This window comes from Papilio machaon, chromosome 8 (genome assembly GCF_912999745.1).
Source record: "Papilio machaon chromosome 8, ilPapMach1.1, whole genome shotgun sequence".
Classification (NCBI taxonomy): Eukaryota; Metazoa; Arthropoda; class Insecta; order Lepidoptera; family Papilionidae; genus Papilio; species Papilio machaon.
In genome coordinates, this window is record NC_059993.1 from 4800115 (window position 1) to 4815525 (window position 15411).

Genomic DNA, 15411 nt, shown 5'->3' on the forward strand with positions numbered 1-15411 from the left:
TTTTTTACTTAATTTATTGTTTTTATTTACCTTATCCTATTTATATGTGATAATTGTCACAATTGTACGTACAATAATTATTAAGAGTCTTACTTTTTCTATTTATCATTTACAATACAAATAACATAATGTTAACCAAGAATTTGTAGTTGTAATGGATCCTGCGGTGCTTGCGCAATCAGATTCGCCCAGAAAGTGCCGTAGTTCTTCAGGACAGTACCCCTGTATGGAAAAAAAATATTATAATTTTTTTCAACTATTTTACAGTTTTGTAAAAGATAGCACATCATGAGAGTATCCGCGACCGAGATGTCTAAATCTTTTTTTAATTGTAGCAATGCAATCTTACTAGTAAATGCGAATGTTTGGATGGATGGATGTTTGAAGGTATCTCAAGAACGGCCCAACGGATTATATGCTAGAAATTGGTCATAGATGTAGATCATCATCGGGAAGAACACAGGCTACATATTATGTTTTTTTTTAATAGCGCGCGGACGAAGTCGCGAGCGACAGCTAGTAAATAATAAGTTTACAATACGCAAATAACATTTTTTTACTCTAGAAATTTCCACATTAGATGAATGTTTCGCGAAAGATACTCTACAATTAGCATCATGTTTATATTAAGGTCGTTTAGTATGAAGTACATATGAGCAATTACATGTTTCACAACTCCAAACGAAGTGAAAGGAGAGTAACGTGAGGGTAACGGTTAACGACCCTATTAGATATAAAATAAAAATCATTTAAAGATGAAATAGTCACAGTTATTCAGATATCATTTTCTCTGCCCATAATGTTAAGTTTTTTAACTTTACTGCGGTTTTGTTCTGTAGTTTACTCTTTACTTCTAGTCTCCTCTAACATAATGTAGGCTCCGAGCCCCTCAGTGGGGACGTGTAATCAGCTGAAGCCTTTTACTTTATATAAAAATCAGATTTTTCCCGCAACTTCACTGTGCAGAATAAAAAAACGATGAAATGTATCTCATTTCGAAGCTATGTTCTATATCTGTGCCAATTTCAATAAGATGTGTTGAACCGCTGCGGATTTATCAAGTAAATCAAACGTAGTACACGGGAATCTTACACATTTCTGGTATCATATGTAGCCTATATGTTCTTCCATACCTTCTAACAAATATACATCCATCCAAACATTCGCATATATAATAAGTAAGATATAATGAAATGGAACATACGTGAAGTATACCCCTCCTTGTGAGTTAGAGGGTGCTTTCCAGGCGAGCACGGCTCTGGTCTTGTCACGCGGGTCTGCATGCGTGATGGCCGCGCACTCCGGGTGTATGGTGGTGTTAGGTGCCTGCTCCCACGAGCCTAGCCACTCGTTGCTTTCCACAGAACGTGCTTGTATGAAGAAACCTTTGAATGGTTCCGCTCCTTCTATTGTTACTGAAAAATTTATTTTGTTTTTTAAATAAAATGAAATCGTTTCACGAGATACCTCTTTCTTATAAAGTATACGATTGGCTTATTATTTTAGCATCTATTTAGTCCCGTCTAAAGGTGTGAGCAAGACCATTTCTACATTGAATGATTTTGTTATTTGTACAAAATGGGACATTAAACAATCCTCCTAATAATCCTTACGTATTCTTTTTCAGTCTGTGATTTATAATTCGGATATCTTTATACGATGAAGAAGAAAGCTTCCTTGATTAAGAAAGAATTGTATTGATATGACGATCGGTTTGATGTTCCTGCTGCTCTTTTGCCCTCTTCGCTTTAAAAAAATCGAATTTTAATAGTCTATGAAACTGTCTATTGGAAAAAGTCTTTTTTTCTACTACATGGTATAAATATAGATTTACTCTGTTAAATCTACACTAGATATATTTCTAAAGTGTATTAAATAGATAACGTAATAGGTTGGGCATAAGTTGTTTGACCTACAATGCCATCAGAGGAACTTGCTCAATCGAACTTGGACAGGTTGCTTGCGCGTGTTACACACAACTTGCAACTTTACACGTACCTACTCATGTCTCTGGTTTTAATCAATGAATTCGAATGTGATTTCCATTACGGCTAGTGAACATCAATTGGGTAATTTAGAGTAAGTTTCCACTGTCCTAACTCCTGGACAAACACATTATCTCGGCTTTTTTTCGGAGTGTTGATTATATTAAGAGTTGGGAAAACTACTCTTACAACCACATCTACAATAAAACCAACACAGCCTACACTGTAACCCGGGGGTAGGCAGAGATTAGGGATTTCCATTTGGCGCGAAATGGCACACTCGTCTTTTCCACATTCATAAAATTAATACAAAAACAAATAATAAAAAATTGTAAACCCAAAACTGTGGATTGTATGAAATATTCATTTAGTTGTTGCAAAACAAGAATGCATAGTGGTAAACATTTTGCAACAAACATCTAGAGATGTTTAAAGTTGCTTCAGAAACTGTAACAATATTTTGGATCTCAGTTATACACTTTTTATGCACGTTTTGTAATAATGTTATGTATGTTTAAAAAAAATGGTAATATAATTGCAAAATAATTCTTACATTAGCCAAAAATTTAGTTGCAGTAGGTACATCAACATAAATCTATTATACCTATAGTAGAGCTCTTCTTATAGTAGTGCAGTTAATTCAGTCTTTATGACCAATTTAAAATATTTAGACAAAAATTGAATTTTAAATTTTATATTACATCACTGTAATTCGATGAATAGGCCCAATGGGGTTATTTTTTATCGGTAGGCAGATTAGTTTGGCCTTTTTTAGTGAAAATGTCATTCCAAAACGACATTTTTGTAAAGAAACATTAAAGACTTTTTAACTGTCTTTTCAATTATTACTAACCTGTAATACGTGAATTCGGAGTGTAGTGCGCTGAAGAAGCGACAACCCTATAGGGTAGCGTGGACATGGGTTGCGTCCTGTGCTGTCCGTGGTTGGGTTGGTTCGCGCGATCCTTTACACAAGCGTCTATCGGCGCTCCATCGGGAAAGCTCTCCACTCCCAACAGAAACAATATCACTAAACCAAACGTTATCATCTCGGTATACAACCGTTTTTTGGTGCGTCAGTTAAAAATCCGTAACCTGACTGCGCACGCGTCGACGGTTACGCTCACTTTTGTAAGCGTTCGAAAGGATCTAGAATTTAGACGACTTGACGGACAAATATTTTTTTTAATTCACTAATGCAATTCGTGTGTTAGCGAATGCAATGGTATTTTGTAACGTTCACGATAACAAAGTTCTTATGTCCGTACTTACAGTTTTAATTTATAAATTTGAATATAAACAGCAACTAACGATTTCATTTACGTCTATGCAGAGAATCGAAACCAAGTTTGGACGATAAAGGAAAAACTTTACTGTACCTATACTAATTGAAACACTTTTGACCAAGTGAACTTTTTCTATTATGTGAATTTGTTCATAAAACGTTGTGATAATTACGTTGGTAGTCCTAGGTTATGTCTCACTCGAAGCACATACAGTCAAAACCGTTTATGGCGACATCGTTTAGAACAACATACCGGTTAAATTGACCAAAATCAAAGGTCCTGGCTGAATGTTATATACATATCTTTCCTATTAATACCTGTCACCGGTTGTTACAACTATCGGTTTTTACGACTCAATATGAGTAGTCTCTTCGATGTAGTTATAACAGATTTTGACTGTAGTTTTATATGACAAATTAAATTACCTCTACCTCGTCTTTGTTAGTGCGCCCTTATACAAGTGAAGTGTCGGCGAGAGCTTGTTATATTTCTATATTTAACACACTTTAAAATATTGTTGACTATCACAAAAATTATAAATAAAGATACACGAAAACAACAGATTGCGGCTGCAAATACAAAAGCCGTTCTAATTTACTTCAATCTATCGTAAGGATTAAAAAAGGTTTTATATTGCCGTAGTTTTTATTTCTTCTATTCATTAACAAAACGTATTTTATCTTCACCTCTCCTATTCGGTGAAAGAATATCCGGATCTAATACAACGTCAGCTTTGTCACTTGAATCAATATATTGCATTATTTCATCGAGCATATTCTCACAATCCTCATATTCCGATTCTATCCCGCTGCCACCATCTTTTGGATTACCCGTCTTTTTAACATCTTCAATATAATTTGCTAACGGCATGGAAATGATTTCGTAATTTGGATCAGATTCCGTATTTACTACAATTTTGTCGGTTTCAGGTAATATTTCCTCGTTAAAAGAATCTGTAGCTACATTTTTACTTTCTATCCATTGCGGATAATCTGGTAAAACACTAGAATGTCTAATACCCTCGTCATCCTCAGCATTAGACACTCTGTTCGGTATTATACCAGAATCATCATCGTGTTCTGCTCTTTTGAGGAAATCGTAACCTTCATTGGTGAGACCATTTTCTACGGTCTCGTATATAGGATCTAATATTTCTGCAAGTCGTTCGGTAGCTGGTATGGACATTATTTCAGCGACGTGTAGTTTTGGCTTCATGTTTGTGTAATGGTCCTTGACATCATCGACGTGGTGTGATGGCAGGTTGGTGCTGTAGGTGAATCGCCTAGTCGAATTCGCTTCGAGGCTTCCTCGCGCGTTTGAGCCCCGGACGCGTGAATTAACTGCGTCCTCAGTTTTCTTGTATGTCGCTTTGACTAGTGCATGTACCTGTAAAATAAACATAGTTTTAAAAAATTAAAATAAATCATAGCGTAATATTTACTTGAAATTTTTTTGGATATTTAAATAGCCCTAGTTGTACTATGTTTTCTGCTATCAAGTGGCTAATTATAAATGCGTATTTAAATAACCTAATATAATAAAGGGTCACCTGTGGACTAATCTATTAACATTATTAAGTAGGTTAAGGTTTAAATTACATAACCATTAATTATTGGGCCATAATTCATTCAAATTAAGTAAGACTATTAACGGATATTCCGACAGCAGTTGTTTTTAATGGTAAAATAATTGACCAGAATACCTAGCACAGCACACTTTTTAGCACATATATGTTTTTAAAGATAATGTGTTAAACTTGAAAATCGTCCTTCTTGCCTCTTTATTAACGTAGCAATACAGCAAGGCGACAATGAAACCTTGTAGGGCCTCTAGTGTGTACGAGAAATAGTAGTACAGCTGTTCCCATGTGCAGTCGGTGGTGCTCGGCCGCAGGGCAGTCAGTAGGAACTGCGTACCGAACAGGGGCATCAGAAATAACGTCGCCTTCGCAGTACTTCTGGAAGAAAATATATTAAAAGCTTTAGATCAGTAAGGGTTAAAAAAAAATCTTATCTTTCTTGCTTTGTTACAAAACTTACAACGCTTTTTGTCATTCTTTTTTTTTTCATTGTTACTATGTAATGTTACTATGTAAACTAAATCAAACTACTAAAAGATATATTAGAAATATTTAAGAATATGTTTACTATCACTCACAGCTGATTAGCGTTCTCAGAGTTCCTTAGCTTAGTAAGGAGCACTCTAAGTATGTCAATGAAGAGCAAGGTGTTAATGAGCAGTATGGCGACACGCGGCGCGTCCAAGATCCACTGCACATTTGCCACAGTGTATACAATCCAACATGAATGGTTGTTAAACTGACTCATCACCACAGCCCAAGCAACCGCCGGGACTATCGCAATCACTGTAATAAACAATTTATGTTTAAAAAAATTATCTCAACAGAAGATGAGAATACCATTATCTTTAATAACACACCTGCACCGGCTCCGTATAGCCACCTGATTTTTATATTGCTTCGGAAGACAGCGACGATGAGACGGTGTAAATAGACACCCTCCACCAGCATGCAGACGAAGACCGCGTTAGCCGCGATGCGCTCGAATACCGCCAGAGCGCGGCACCACATGCCGTGCTGTGTTAGAACCGTCTCACGAGAGCTGGTTAGCTCTGCAATGTATACCTGAAAATATACCTTCCTTAAGCACTAGGCCAGAATGCTGAATATCTTGATCCCCTTTTAGTTACTCTATTATCATAATTTCACAATCTCCTATGGGCTTTTATACATACAACATTATCATAACTAATTTTCATTTTTCATAAGAACATTTGTGAACATCATGATCATTAATGAATCGATGTTCTACTATTTTTAATTAGGTCAATAACTTACCTCACTTCTGCTCACAATGACGAGAGCGTTTCTTATAATGATAGCGATTAGTAAATTCCTGTGGAGTGCGACTCGTGTAATTCTCAGTCGCTTGTAGAAGAAGAATATGAAGACAGCGGGAAGACAGGAGACGATGGAGAAGGCGAGCACGGCGATATGCATGCGGTAGCGGAGCAACAAACGCGGCGTAATGCTGCACGTCGTGTAGTCCGTCTGCAATTCCCAGCTGCCGTTCGAGAAGCACTGCTTATTGCTGAAATCTGTACGGTCAAGCATAATTATAAATAGAAATTTCACATGAAGGATCCCCCTATAGGGCTCAAGATTTTTATTCGCTGTTTCTGTGATTTTGGTTTAATTATTTACGAATTTTAATTTTACAATGATCAAGCAACTCTGTCATGATTATGTAAGTCCTGATATTAAGGGATATTAGTGTTAGCTGCTGTAACTCTTTGTTCCTGCACTGTTCGAGAGTTTACATCATTGTTTCGGATCAATATGCATTACTTACGATGGCATGAGGGTCCAACATTGGAGTATGCAAATTCTGAACACACTTCGTTGACGACAGTATCCGATGGCGCTGGTGGCCAACATGTCCAGCCATCGAAGGTCGCTTCACATTGACTCTGATCTGGATAAACAAAATGTAATAGTACGTAAAGATGGATTATGTTTATATTATGTTCAAAATATTATCATGATATATTAATTGGATGTGTGTTTCAGTATGTTGTTCAGAAATTAAAGTACCGTATTTCGTTATCATTCATTTTTGAATTGTGAGACAGATTGTCTTTTTAGCCGACTTCAAAAAGAAGGAGGTTATCAATTCGACTGATTTTTTTTTTATGTGTGTTACTGCGAATCTCCGCCCCTGGTGGTCCGATTTTGATAAAAATTATTTTAATCGAAAGGAAGTGCTTGCAGATGGGTCCCATTTTTTTGTTTTTTTTTATATGTATGTACATATGTACTGAAATATTGCATTTACTATTTTTATTGTATTTTAATAAGTCCCCTTTTAAAATATCTACCAACCTTAGATAACCTCATATCACAAATATCTTAGATAATTTTCGATATTTAACATTACAGTCGCGGGTTTTTATAATGTTGGATTAAGATTAATGAATGAAAAATGATCATAACAGTGGGTTTCCATTGCCGAAACACATCGAATGAAAGAAAAGTTGCTTAATACTAATAGTTTTTGATGAATGAGTTGATAACATCAACTTTATGTATGCGTTTAAAAATGTATATCACAAAATTTTCAGAGAAGGAGAGTCGAGACGACTGTATCGTTCTCTGAACTATACTAATGTAATAAAAATTAGTATAAACAAAGAATAACAATGATAACATTGACGCATACCTAATAAATTTTATGTTTCTTAGTATAAAAAAAATTCAGTGCACTTCCGATTATTTTGATAAAAATATAAAAAAAAAAACAACAAGCCTCTTTGTCATGTCTATTAATCAGCTTATTACAAGTCTACAGGACATTTTTAAGAGGTCGTCAATTATTTTAGTGATTGTGATTTGGATTTTAGCTCTTTAACAGCGATGCGTAACTCTGAAGTTAAACGTAAAGTAAATTGAAGCCATGTTCATATCTTTTACTCTGCGTTTCGCTACGGGTGCGCTTTCATGTCAATGAGCGCTTCTTCTTCTTTGAAGTGTTTATGGTAAACATAACAAAACCATACCGTTGTTTCGTAATAAAAGGTAAACGATCAATCGCCAATATGATTTGGTTAAAATAGCGAAGAGATGGCTGCCCATAGTACCGTACCTGTAATATTAGCATTACTTCCCATGACATGGCTGCAGCAATCACTGGCAGTGTAATAACAGCGCTCCCAACGGCCGTGCGCGGCCGGGATTATGGCTTCCCGCACCGCGCTGGCCACCTCCTCGAAGCTCGGGTCAAAAGGGTAACAACCACAGGTACCATCGTCTTTTACCTGAAAAATATCAACATTATCTTAACCATGTTATAACAAATTCAATATGAATACGAATAATTACTCGCAACTCTTCGTGCTAGGGTCTGTGTGTCTGTGTGTACATTAATTTAAACATACGACTTCAAGGCAAGGCGCGAACCAAGGCCCGTAGAAGCATCCTGCACTGAGGTGTATGGGATTGTGTCCGATGGCGTAGAGGAAGTCGGGTGTGTACAGCAGGCAGCCGCGGCCTGCCACCCAGCGGTACACCTGCTCGTGATACCGCACGCTGCGGTAGTTGCACAGCCGCCCCTCGTCCGCAGCCACCGTCTCCGGCGGTTCCTAGCGCATGAAAATGAAAACTAATGAATGAAAACTGAACCGCTCATTCTTTAAAAACGGTAAGCCGTTTCGGCTTCAAAATCACAGTGATTTAAATGAAGCTGTGTTACATATTCGTGAAAAAATTAATAGCCTCTCACTCGGACAAGAATTATTCGTGCCCTCAACTCAAAACGGTGAGCGGAAATTATCTATTTCTATTTGGGAACGCTCTCAAGAAATATTTCTCACTTCTACAGTCATGGCAAACGCTTCCTGAAATCCCTTTTGCGTTTCTATCAGGATATTAATATTTATAAAGTAAATATGGCGGGGTAAATAATGAGTTTAAGAAATTAAGAACTCACTTCACAAATATAGACATTTGGCTTATCACAGGCTAACTGCTCGTTAGTGGTGAATGCGACCCTGGGGTGTCGCGGCTGCCATATGCTCTGCTCTGATTTCACCGGGTCCACAAAGCTGTTCAGGTACTCCGCCTCCTTATGTAAGCAAGAACACATTAGATCTGTTGTTAATTTATTAAATTATCTACGGCTTTCGGAAATCTATAAATGATATGATAAAGTAGCTTGTAGCGTAGACATTGAATTATGCCAGAGTTCCATGAAATTTTCAGTCGTGGTCTTTTTGTCTTCTTTTCGCCGTTAAGTCAGCGACGTCTTTACTTAGGTTCATCAAAGCAAAAAAGAGCAGGTTATAAAGCTAACGTGTCTTGGAATCAAATCTGAGTCTCCCAGATTGTAAAGCTAACATCACCTTTTATTGATTACAATTTCTTCGAGCACAGTATTACATCATCGCCAAATAAGTGTCATCGCCGAAGTTAGATTTGATTTGATCAGTCGATTATTGATAGCTACATAGTTTTGATAAATTATCAAATTATATCGCGTATGAAATACATTTAGACATTATTTGTTATTTAATTTTTTATAAACTATGTATATTATTGTTCATTCATCATTTCATCGTAATTTCTAAGTGATACCTCTTTTGATAATTTCAAAGAATATTAAAAAAAAACAACACATAATAAGGAGCGATCAATGGGGGAGGTCCACGTCCAGCCGTGTTTGATTGAATTTATGAATTGAAATTGAATTGAAATTATGAATAATGAAATGCATAAATAATAGTCACTTACAAAACTTTCGTAACTATTTGCCTGTAAGAATCCAACACTGTAGACAATAATAATTAAAAGCATAAAAGTTAAATGCTGAACAAAAATTGTCAAATTGACTAGAAATAATATGATTTAAAATGTTTTTACGCTAAACTCTAGTGAATATTATATGTGCAATTATGTGCAAAAGGCTTAATTAAAACATTACCTCGACACCGTAGACACTCGCAATCGATATAATCCAAGGAAACAGATAGATCAACATCAAAAGTCTAAATCCGTACATGTTGTCGCAAAACTTTCACCGAACTGAATCATAATGAAGTTTATTATATTAGGGTAGTAAAGTCAACAATCACAACTATAGGATTATGGAAGAAAAATATCACAAGTGTAAAATAGCGAACCGCACAGCATCAGTGCATGTTCTAACGCACTATTTGATAACAAAATGCAGTAACATTCCGAGCACAAACCAAAACAGCTTTGTTGATTCTCTTCAACAACAGCTATTATCTTTTCACGATCACGGAGCCACTAATTGTACTAACATGGCTGTTTATAAATTATCATTGTCCATGATCGCTTCTTATCTATCAGAATAATCACTGTGATTGGAATATTCGGGCTTTCAAAACGTCTGTTATCGGTGGATATGAATAAAAAGTCATAAAATGATAAATTCTTTATATTATTGTTATTGCAGACATTAAATTAAAAGGCAACTCAGCAATATAGTTTTTATTGCGTACTTATCTCAAAAACTTTTAAATGTCTTATTCTTCACGAATTCTTCTTTGTTCATTACCAATGAAAGTTCAAATACTTAAACATGTACATATCTACTTTACAGTCTTTCTCTTTCAAAATACAAGAAGAACAAGAAAACTTACAAATTTTCAGTTGTACTATTTCCGTATTGCCTTTCATAGGTGCCGTCACACTGGCCATGCTCATTATGTCACATGGAAAAAGAAAACACATTAAAAATAGTTCTGTTCGTAAATTTTACCGTCTGAGTTCTAAGACACTATATACATTGTACCCATGAACATATATACATCGAAGTGTCTCTGTATAAACACGAGTGTCTCTTGGTTCACCTGCACAATTGTAAATAGACTATATGTACAACAATATCACAATTTCTGTCGTAGTTTTTTCTTACCTTAAAGATTACTTAAAGAAATGGTGAATGGTTTTTAGAAAGTCTAAATTACGTATCTATAACGTATATTTATAAACTAGAAGAATAATATTGAACGAGTATTTGACAAATTAATAAAAGAAATAAAATAACAACAAGCCCAGCAGACAAAGGTATGTGAGTTATGAGCTAACTGTAATAACCACAAGCACCCATAACTGTGAAAGGCTCTGCATCCGCTTTCTCTACAGGCCTCTTTTAGAATCCCAGGGTAAAACCAAACTTTTCAGTAAGTTGGTAGTACGTACTAAATAATTTGCTATTATTTTTCTGCAGGCAATGCAGCCAACCACTGCAGAAAAATAATAGCAAAGCATTACTATGAACTATTGATTATTCTCGTAGAATTGTATGACACAATGTTAATATGACGAAAATAATGATTAATATCAACACCGGAAATTCCTACTTCAACTTGAATATTGTAAAGATACATATCAATGAGCTTACTAACTCAAACAATGGACTACTTACTACTTTTGTAACATTGTAGTTGATCTATTGTGTTCTATACAAAATCAAAAATAGATATTTCAATGTTGGTTTATCTCTGCTGTTGTTGTTGTAAGGAAACTACCAAAATACATTGTAGTCTGTATCTATGTATGTACCTAATCGAATCTTGGCACTCGACTTCACACACATTAAGACTTCAGATTGATTGAATTTTTTTTACACTTAACAAGGATTCAAATCACGTTTTTACGTGTTCCTGTATTTTTTTCTCTATGTACCTAATATATAATTATACTGCTAATTACACTTCTATCATATTATAAATATGTAGCTAACTTTACAGCGGTTTTCATGAATCTTTAAAATCAAGAGAATTCTCAAAATGTATTCGTTATTCGTTGAAAAATAAAATAAAAAATATTCGGCTAAAAATTTGTGCTAAATGTTATATTTAACGCAGATTCACAAATGAGAAATGTAAAATTATCTATCACTGATTGCTATAATTTCATTGGCAGAGAGAAAGTGATCTTAGACCTTGAATCAGTTGATAAGAGCCCAACACGTGTAGACAGTATCAAGTTGACCTCATTAACTGGGCATCATCTCGTGGACACATCACAGTAACCTTTACTTATTTGCTTACTCGAACAATATCAATAGTAAGTGCATTCAATCGATAGAATAATTATTAATACCAGTATTAACAAGTAATAAATATATTTTAAAACCGATAATCCGTAATCTAACCCTACAAAACACAGAGAAACAAAATACGACATCTTACATATCGAAATCAGTTAAGATACATATTTAAGCTACAAGACGGAATATCACAATGATCAAAATTTTATATTTAATATATCGAAGATATATGTATTATTTATGATTTGGAAGATACTCGTTACTTTTTATAAGAGAAGAACCATTCGAGTCACTACGTTGTATGTGTTCAAGTTGAAGAAGCTTTTTTTGAAGGGCTTCATGAAAAAAAATTGCTATATAAATCTGATCTGGTCAGATGACTTAAAAATAATGCCTCCTTAATTAAATTAATGCAAGATTTATAATATAAAATTACTTTTCGTGCAAAGACTTAATTTTTTTCTCAACCTCATTCTATAATGTTTTACATGTTCTTTACAAGTTGTTTTATCTATAAATTAATTAAATCGGAGTGTCAGTATGTAAAATCGGAAAAAACATACTACGTATCAATCTCCGGAAAGACTAGGCCGATTTTAACGGGAAGATCGCTGATGCACGTGGGCATATTGTGGTCTACTTTTTTAATTCTGCGCTAACGAAGTCGCGGGCTTCCACTAGTTTCATTATATACTAGCTTTTACCCGCGACTCCGTCCGCGCGGAATAAAAAATAGAAAACGGGGTAAATATTATCCTATGTCCGTTTCCTGGTTCTAAGCTACCTGCCCACCAATTTTCAGTCAAATCGATTCAGCCGTTCTTGAGTTATAAACGGTGTAACTAACACGACTTTCTTTTATATATATAGATATCAAACTAAAACAATAAATCTGCAATCAATATTTATATTTTATATCAAAACAATGATCAATTTAAGGCGTAATTAACTGAATTTAAAATGCAGTACTTAACAGTTATTTAGGCAAATGAGTTGCGACCTCTTGACCGCTGCACAGATAAAATATCTGGTTACCGCTGCCCCTCGGCCCCTCGATAGCTTTATTTTTATCAGGTATCGAAGACACTGGATTGTCTTATAGTGCCATGCAAACTTTACGACTGCTTACATTTTTGAGTAAATTTTCTGCGCAAATCCCAATTTTAGTTATGAGCAATTTCAAACTTCTATTTGGCGGCTCAAGATCATCAGAGCGATCTTCCCACGCATATAATTGGATGTGGAGGCGAGGCAAATCCCGTCTTTTTTCCTTCCCCAAAAGGCACACCTGGTACCCATCGGTTATTCTCAACGCATGTCTGTTTCAAGGATTGTACAGACATGCGTTGGTACCAAATCCTTGACACTGAAGAAACACTAAGAAAAAAATAGGAAATTAGCTTCAGCAGGTTTCAAGGATTTTATATTAAATTCCATGCTTACACTTGGATTAGTTGACTTTACAAATATCTTTGAATGTGCTGTATGGATCACGGTCACCTTTACCTTAAGAACGTTTAATTTATATATAAAACTAGCATTTACCCGCGACTCCGTCCGCGCGGAGTAAAAAATAGAAAACGGGGTAAAAATTACCCTATGTCCGTTTCCTGGTTCTAAGCTACCTGCCCACCAATTTTCAGTCAAATCGATTCAGCCGTTCTTGAGTTATAAATAGAGTAACTAACACGACTTTCTTTTATATATATAGACTAGCTTTTACCCGCGACTCCGTCCGCGCGGAATAAAAAAAAGGAAAACGGGGTAAAAATTATCCTATGTCCTTTTCCTGGTTCTAAGCTACCTGACCACCAATTTTCAGTCAAATCGATTGAGCCGTTCTTGAGTTATAAATAGTGTAACTAACACGACTTTCTTTTATATATATAGACTAGCATTTACCCGCGACTCCGTCCGCGCGGAATAAAAAATATAAAACGGGGTAAAAATTATCCTATGTCCGTTTCCTGGTTCTAAGCTACCTGCCCACCAATTTTCAGTCAAATCGATTCAGCCGTTCTTGAGTTATAAATGGTGTAACTAACACAACTTTCTTTTATATATATAGATTTGAAAATCGAAAAACATATTGGTTCATGGCAGAGATCGAACCAGGACCTGCATGCACTCTTACATGGAGATAAATGTGATTAGGTACATTTTTTTTGTTACCCAAGACGTAAAAATATAAGGTTTTTGTATGTGTCTACCGAGATCCTTCAAAAAGAACTATTAGTAGGGGAGCCCACGATGCTAAATGGGGATTTACTCGAGCATCATAGAGACCTATTGGGATGCAAAGCTTAGATGATAAGAAGAAAAAAATGTTATATGATATATACCTTTACATCAGTGGGGGAAGCGGCTATAGATTTTTAAAAATGTAAAAAACAAAATTTTTATCGAGCGCGTCAGATTTTCTAAGGGAGTGTTAAGTGCACCAAAAAAAGCTCTCATTCACTAATCTGAAGATTTCGATGGGACGCAAACTCGCGGTCATTTTTATAATGTGCAAAAAAATTCGCCATTTTGAAATACTCAAGCGCGTCAGATTAAGATATATATGGTTTATCTTTATGTTCTAAACGTACTGTCTCATAATCTGACGATTATGTAGAGGGATTCGCCTGATTTGACAAAAAAAAATTAGAAAAACGGTTCGGCCTTATACATGGGCCCCATGTTTTGTGGAGGTACTTAACCGGGTACAAGGTATCCCCCTGTATATTAATCTGCCGTGCTTTAGGAAATCCCGAAATCCCCGCTTGGGCTCCCCTACTATATTTTGCTTTATAAAAATCGGGTGTTGAAAATCTCGTAATGACCTATGAACTTAGATTACGTAATAATCTTTTAGTTGAGATTGTTTCGAAAGTGAGTGAAAAACAACTTATCAAAACACAATTTTAAATTATGTACAACGATAAGAACTGCTTTTGATATACGTATTGGTTATTTAAAATATTAGAGCGCTCAACACGTATTAACTATGACTATCGGTGTAGAGAACTTTCGACGAGTATGCGTCAATGCTACGTGATACTTGCCGTATTGTAATGCCACTCAGTAATATTATGCAATTATGTATATTAAATTACATAAATCATTTTACGTTACATGACATCGAAAATTGTTAGATTTATTTCCTTTTAAAAAGCATGGTTAACGATCAAATTATTAGTACAAAATCCTAAAAAAAACATAAAATTTGACAAGTTAATTGAATACTTAGGTACTGAGCGCTTAAACAACAATAGATCCCTTTAACGGGGAACAAAGATACAGGAATTATATAATCTATCTCGAATAATATCAAAGTGTTTGCATAATAACACGCAACTTGAGTGATATCTGAAGTTTTGCGAATTGCCTTCGTATTGCGTCAGAAATACAGAGAAGAGATTCATAATTACACTATCAAAGTTGCGTTGTCTTTAAAAGTTTAAAGTTTATCAACCTTTTCATAACACAGTGCCCCTCAAAACTAAGATAATGTTTCCCTTAATTTAAAAGTAAGATAATGAAGTCATAACTTCCTACTTAGTG

The 15411-nt window shown here is 35.3% G+C and overlaps 2 protein-coding genes across 3 annotated transcripts; both read right to left on the reverse strand.

Annotated features, from left to right (window-relative positions):
- Positions 1-25: 25 nt before the first annotated feature.
- On the reverse strand, positions 26-3264 carry LOC106718670 (reelin domain-containing protein 1). Its single transcript, XM_045678967.1, has 3 exons — positions 2839-3264; positions 1205-1415; positions 26-222 (listed from the first exon to the last, which is right to left on the reverse strand). Exons 1-3 carry the CDS (start codon positions 3032-3034, stop codon positions 132-134), a joined length of 498 nt encoding a protein of 165 aa, XP_045534923.1. The 5' UTR covers positions 3035-3264; the 3' UTR covers positions 26-131.
- Positions 3265-3685: 421 nt separating this feature from the next.
- Positions 3686-10108, reverse strand: LOC106718653 (calcitonin gene-related peptide type 1 receptor). 2 transcript variants are annotated; one of them, XM_014512814.2, is made up of 10 exons: positions 9766-10108; positions 8776-8910; positions 8225-8428; positions 7933-8104; positions 6643-6765; positions 6129-6388; positions 5711-5915; positions 5429-5636; positions 5048-5225; positions 3686-4657 (listed from the first exon to the last, which is right to left on the reverse strand). In XM_014512814.2, exons 1-10 carry the CDS (start codon positions 9841-9843, stop codon positions 3926-3928), a joined length of 2295 nt encoding a protein of 764 aa, XP_014368300.2. In that variant the 5' UTR covers positions 9844-10108; the 3' UTR covers positions 3686-3925. The 2 variants fall into 2 exon arrangements, with proteins under 2 accessions (XP_014368300.2, XP_014368293.2); XM_014512807.2 differs by having other exon boundaries at positions 5048-5228.
- Positions 10109-15411: the final 5303 nt, after the last annotated feature.

Excerpts from the sequence above, each read along its gene's own strand:
- LOC106718670 (XM_045678967.1), bottom strand. The coding sequence starts at position 3,034 with ATGATAACGTTTGGTTTAGTGATATTGTTTCTGTTGGGAGTGGAGAGC. Across the intron at positions 1,416-2,838 it reads TCCGAATTCACGTATTACAG|TAACAATAGAAGGAGCGGAA; the intron begins GTTAGTAATAAT and ends TAAATTTTTCAG. Across the intron at positions 223-1,204 it reads CAAGGAGGGGTATACTTCAC|GGGTACTGTCCTGAAGAACT; the intron begins GTATGTTCCATT and ends TTTTCCATACAG.
- LOC106718653 (XM_014512807.2), bottom strand. The coding sequence starts at position 9,843 with ATGTACGGATTTAGACTTTTGATGTTGATCTATCTGTTTCCTTGGATT. Across the intron at positions 8,105-8,224 it reads TCGCGCCTTGCCTTGAAGTC|GTAAAAGACGATGGTACCTG; the intron begins GTATGTTTAAAT and ends GATATTTTTCAG. Across the intron at positions 5,637-5,710 it reads GCTATACGGAGCCGGTGCAG|TGATTGCGATAGTCCCGGCG; the intron begins GTGTGTTATTAA and ends TGTTTATTACAG.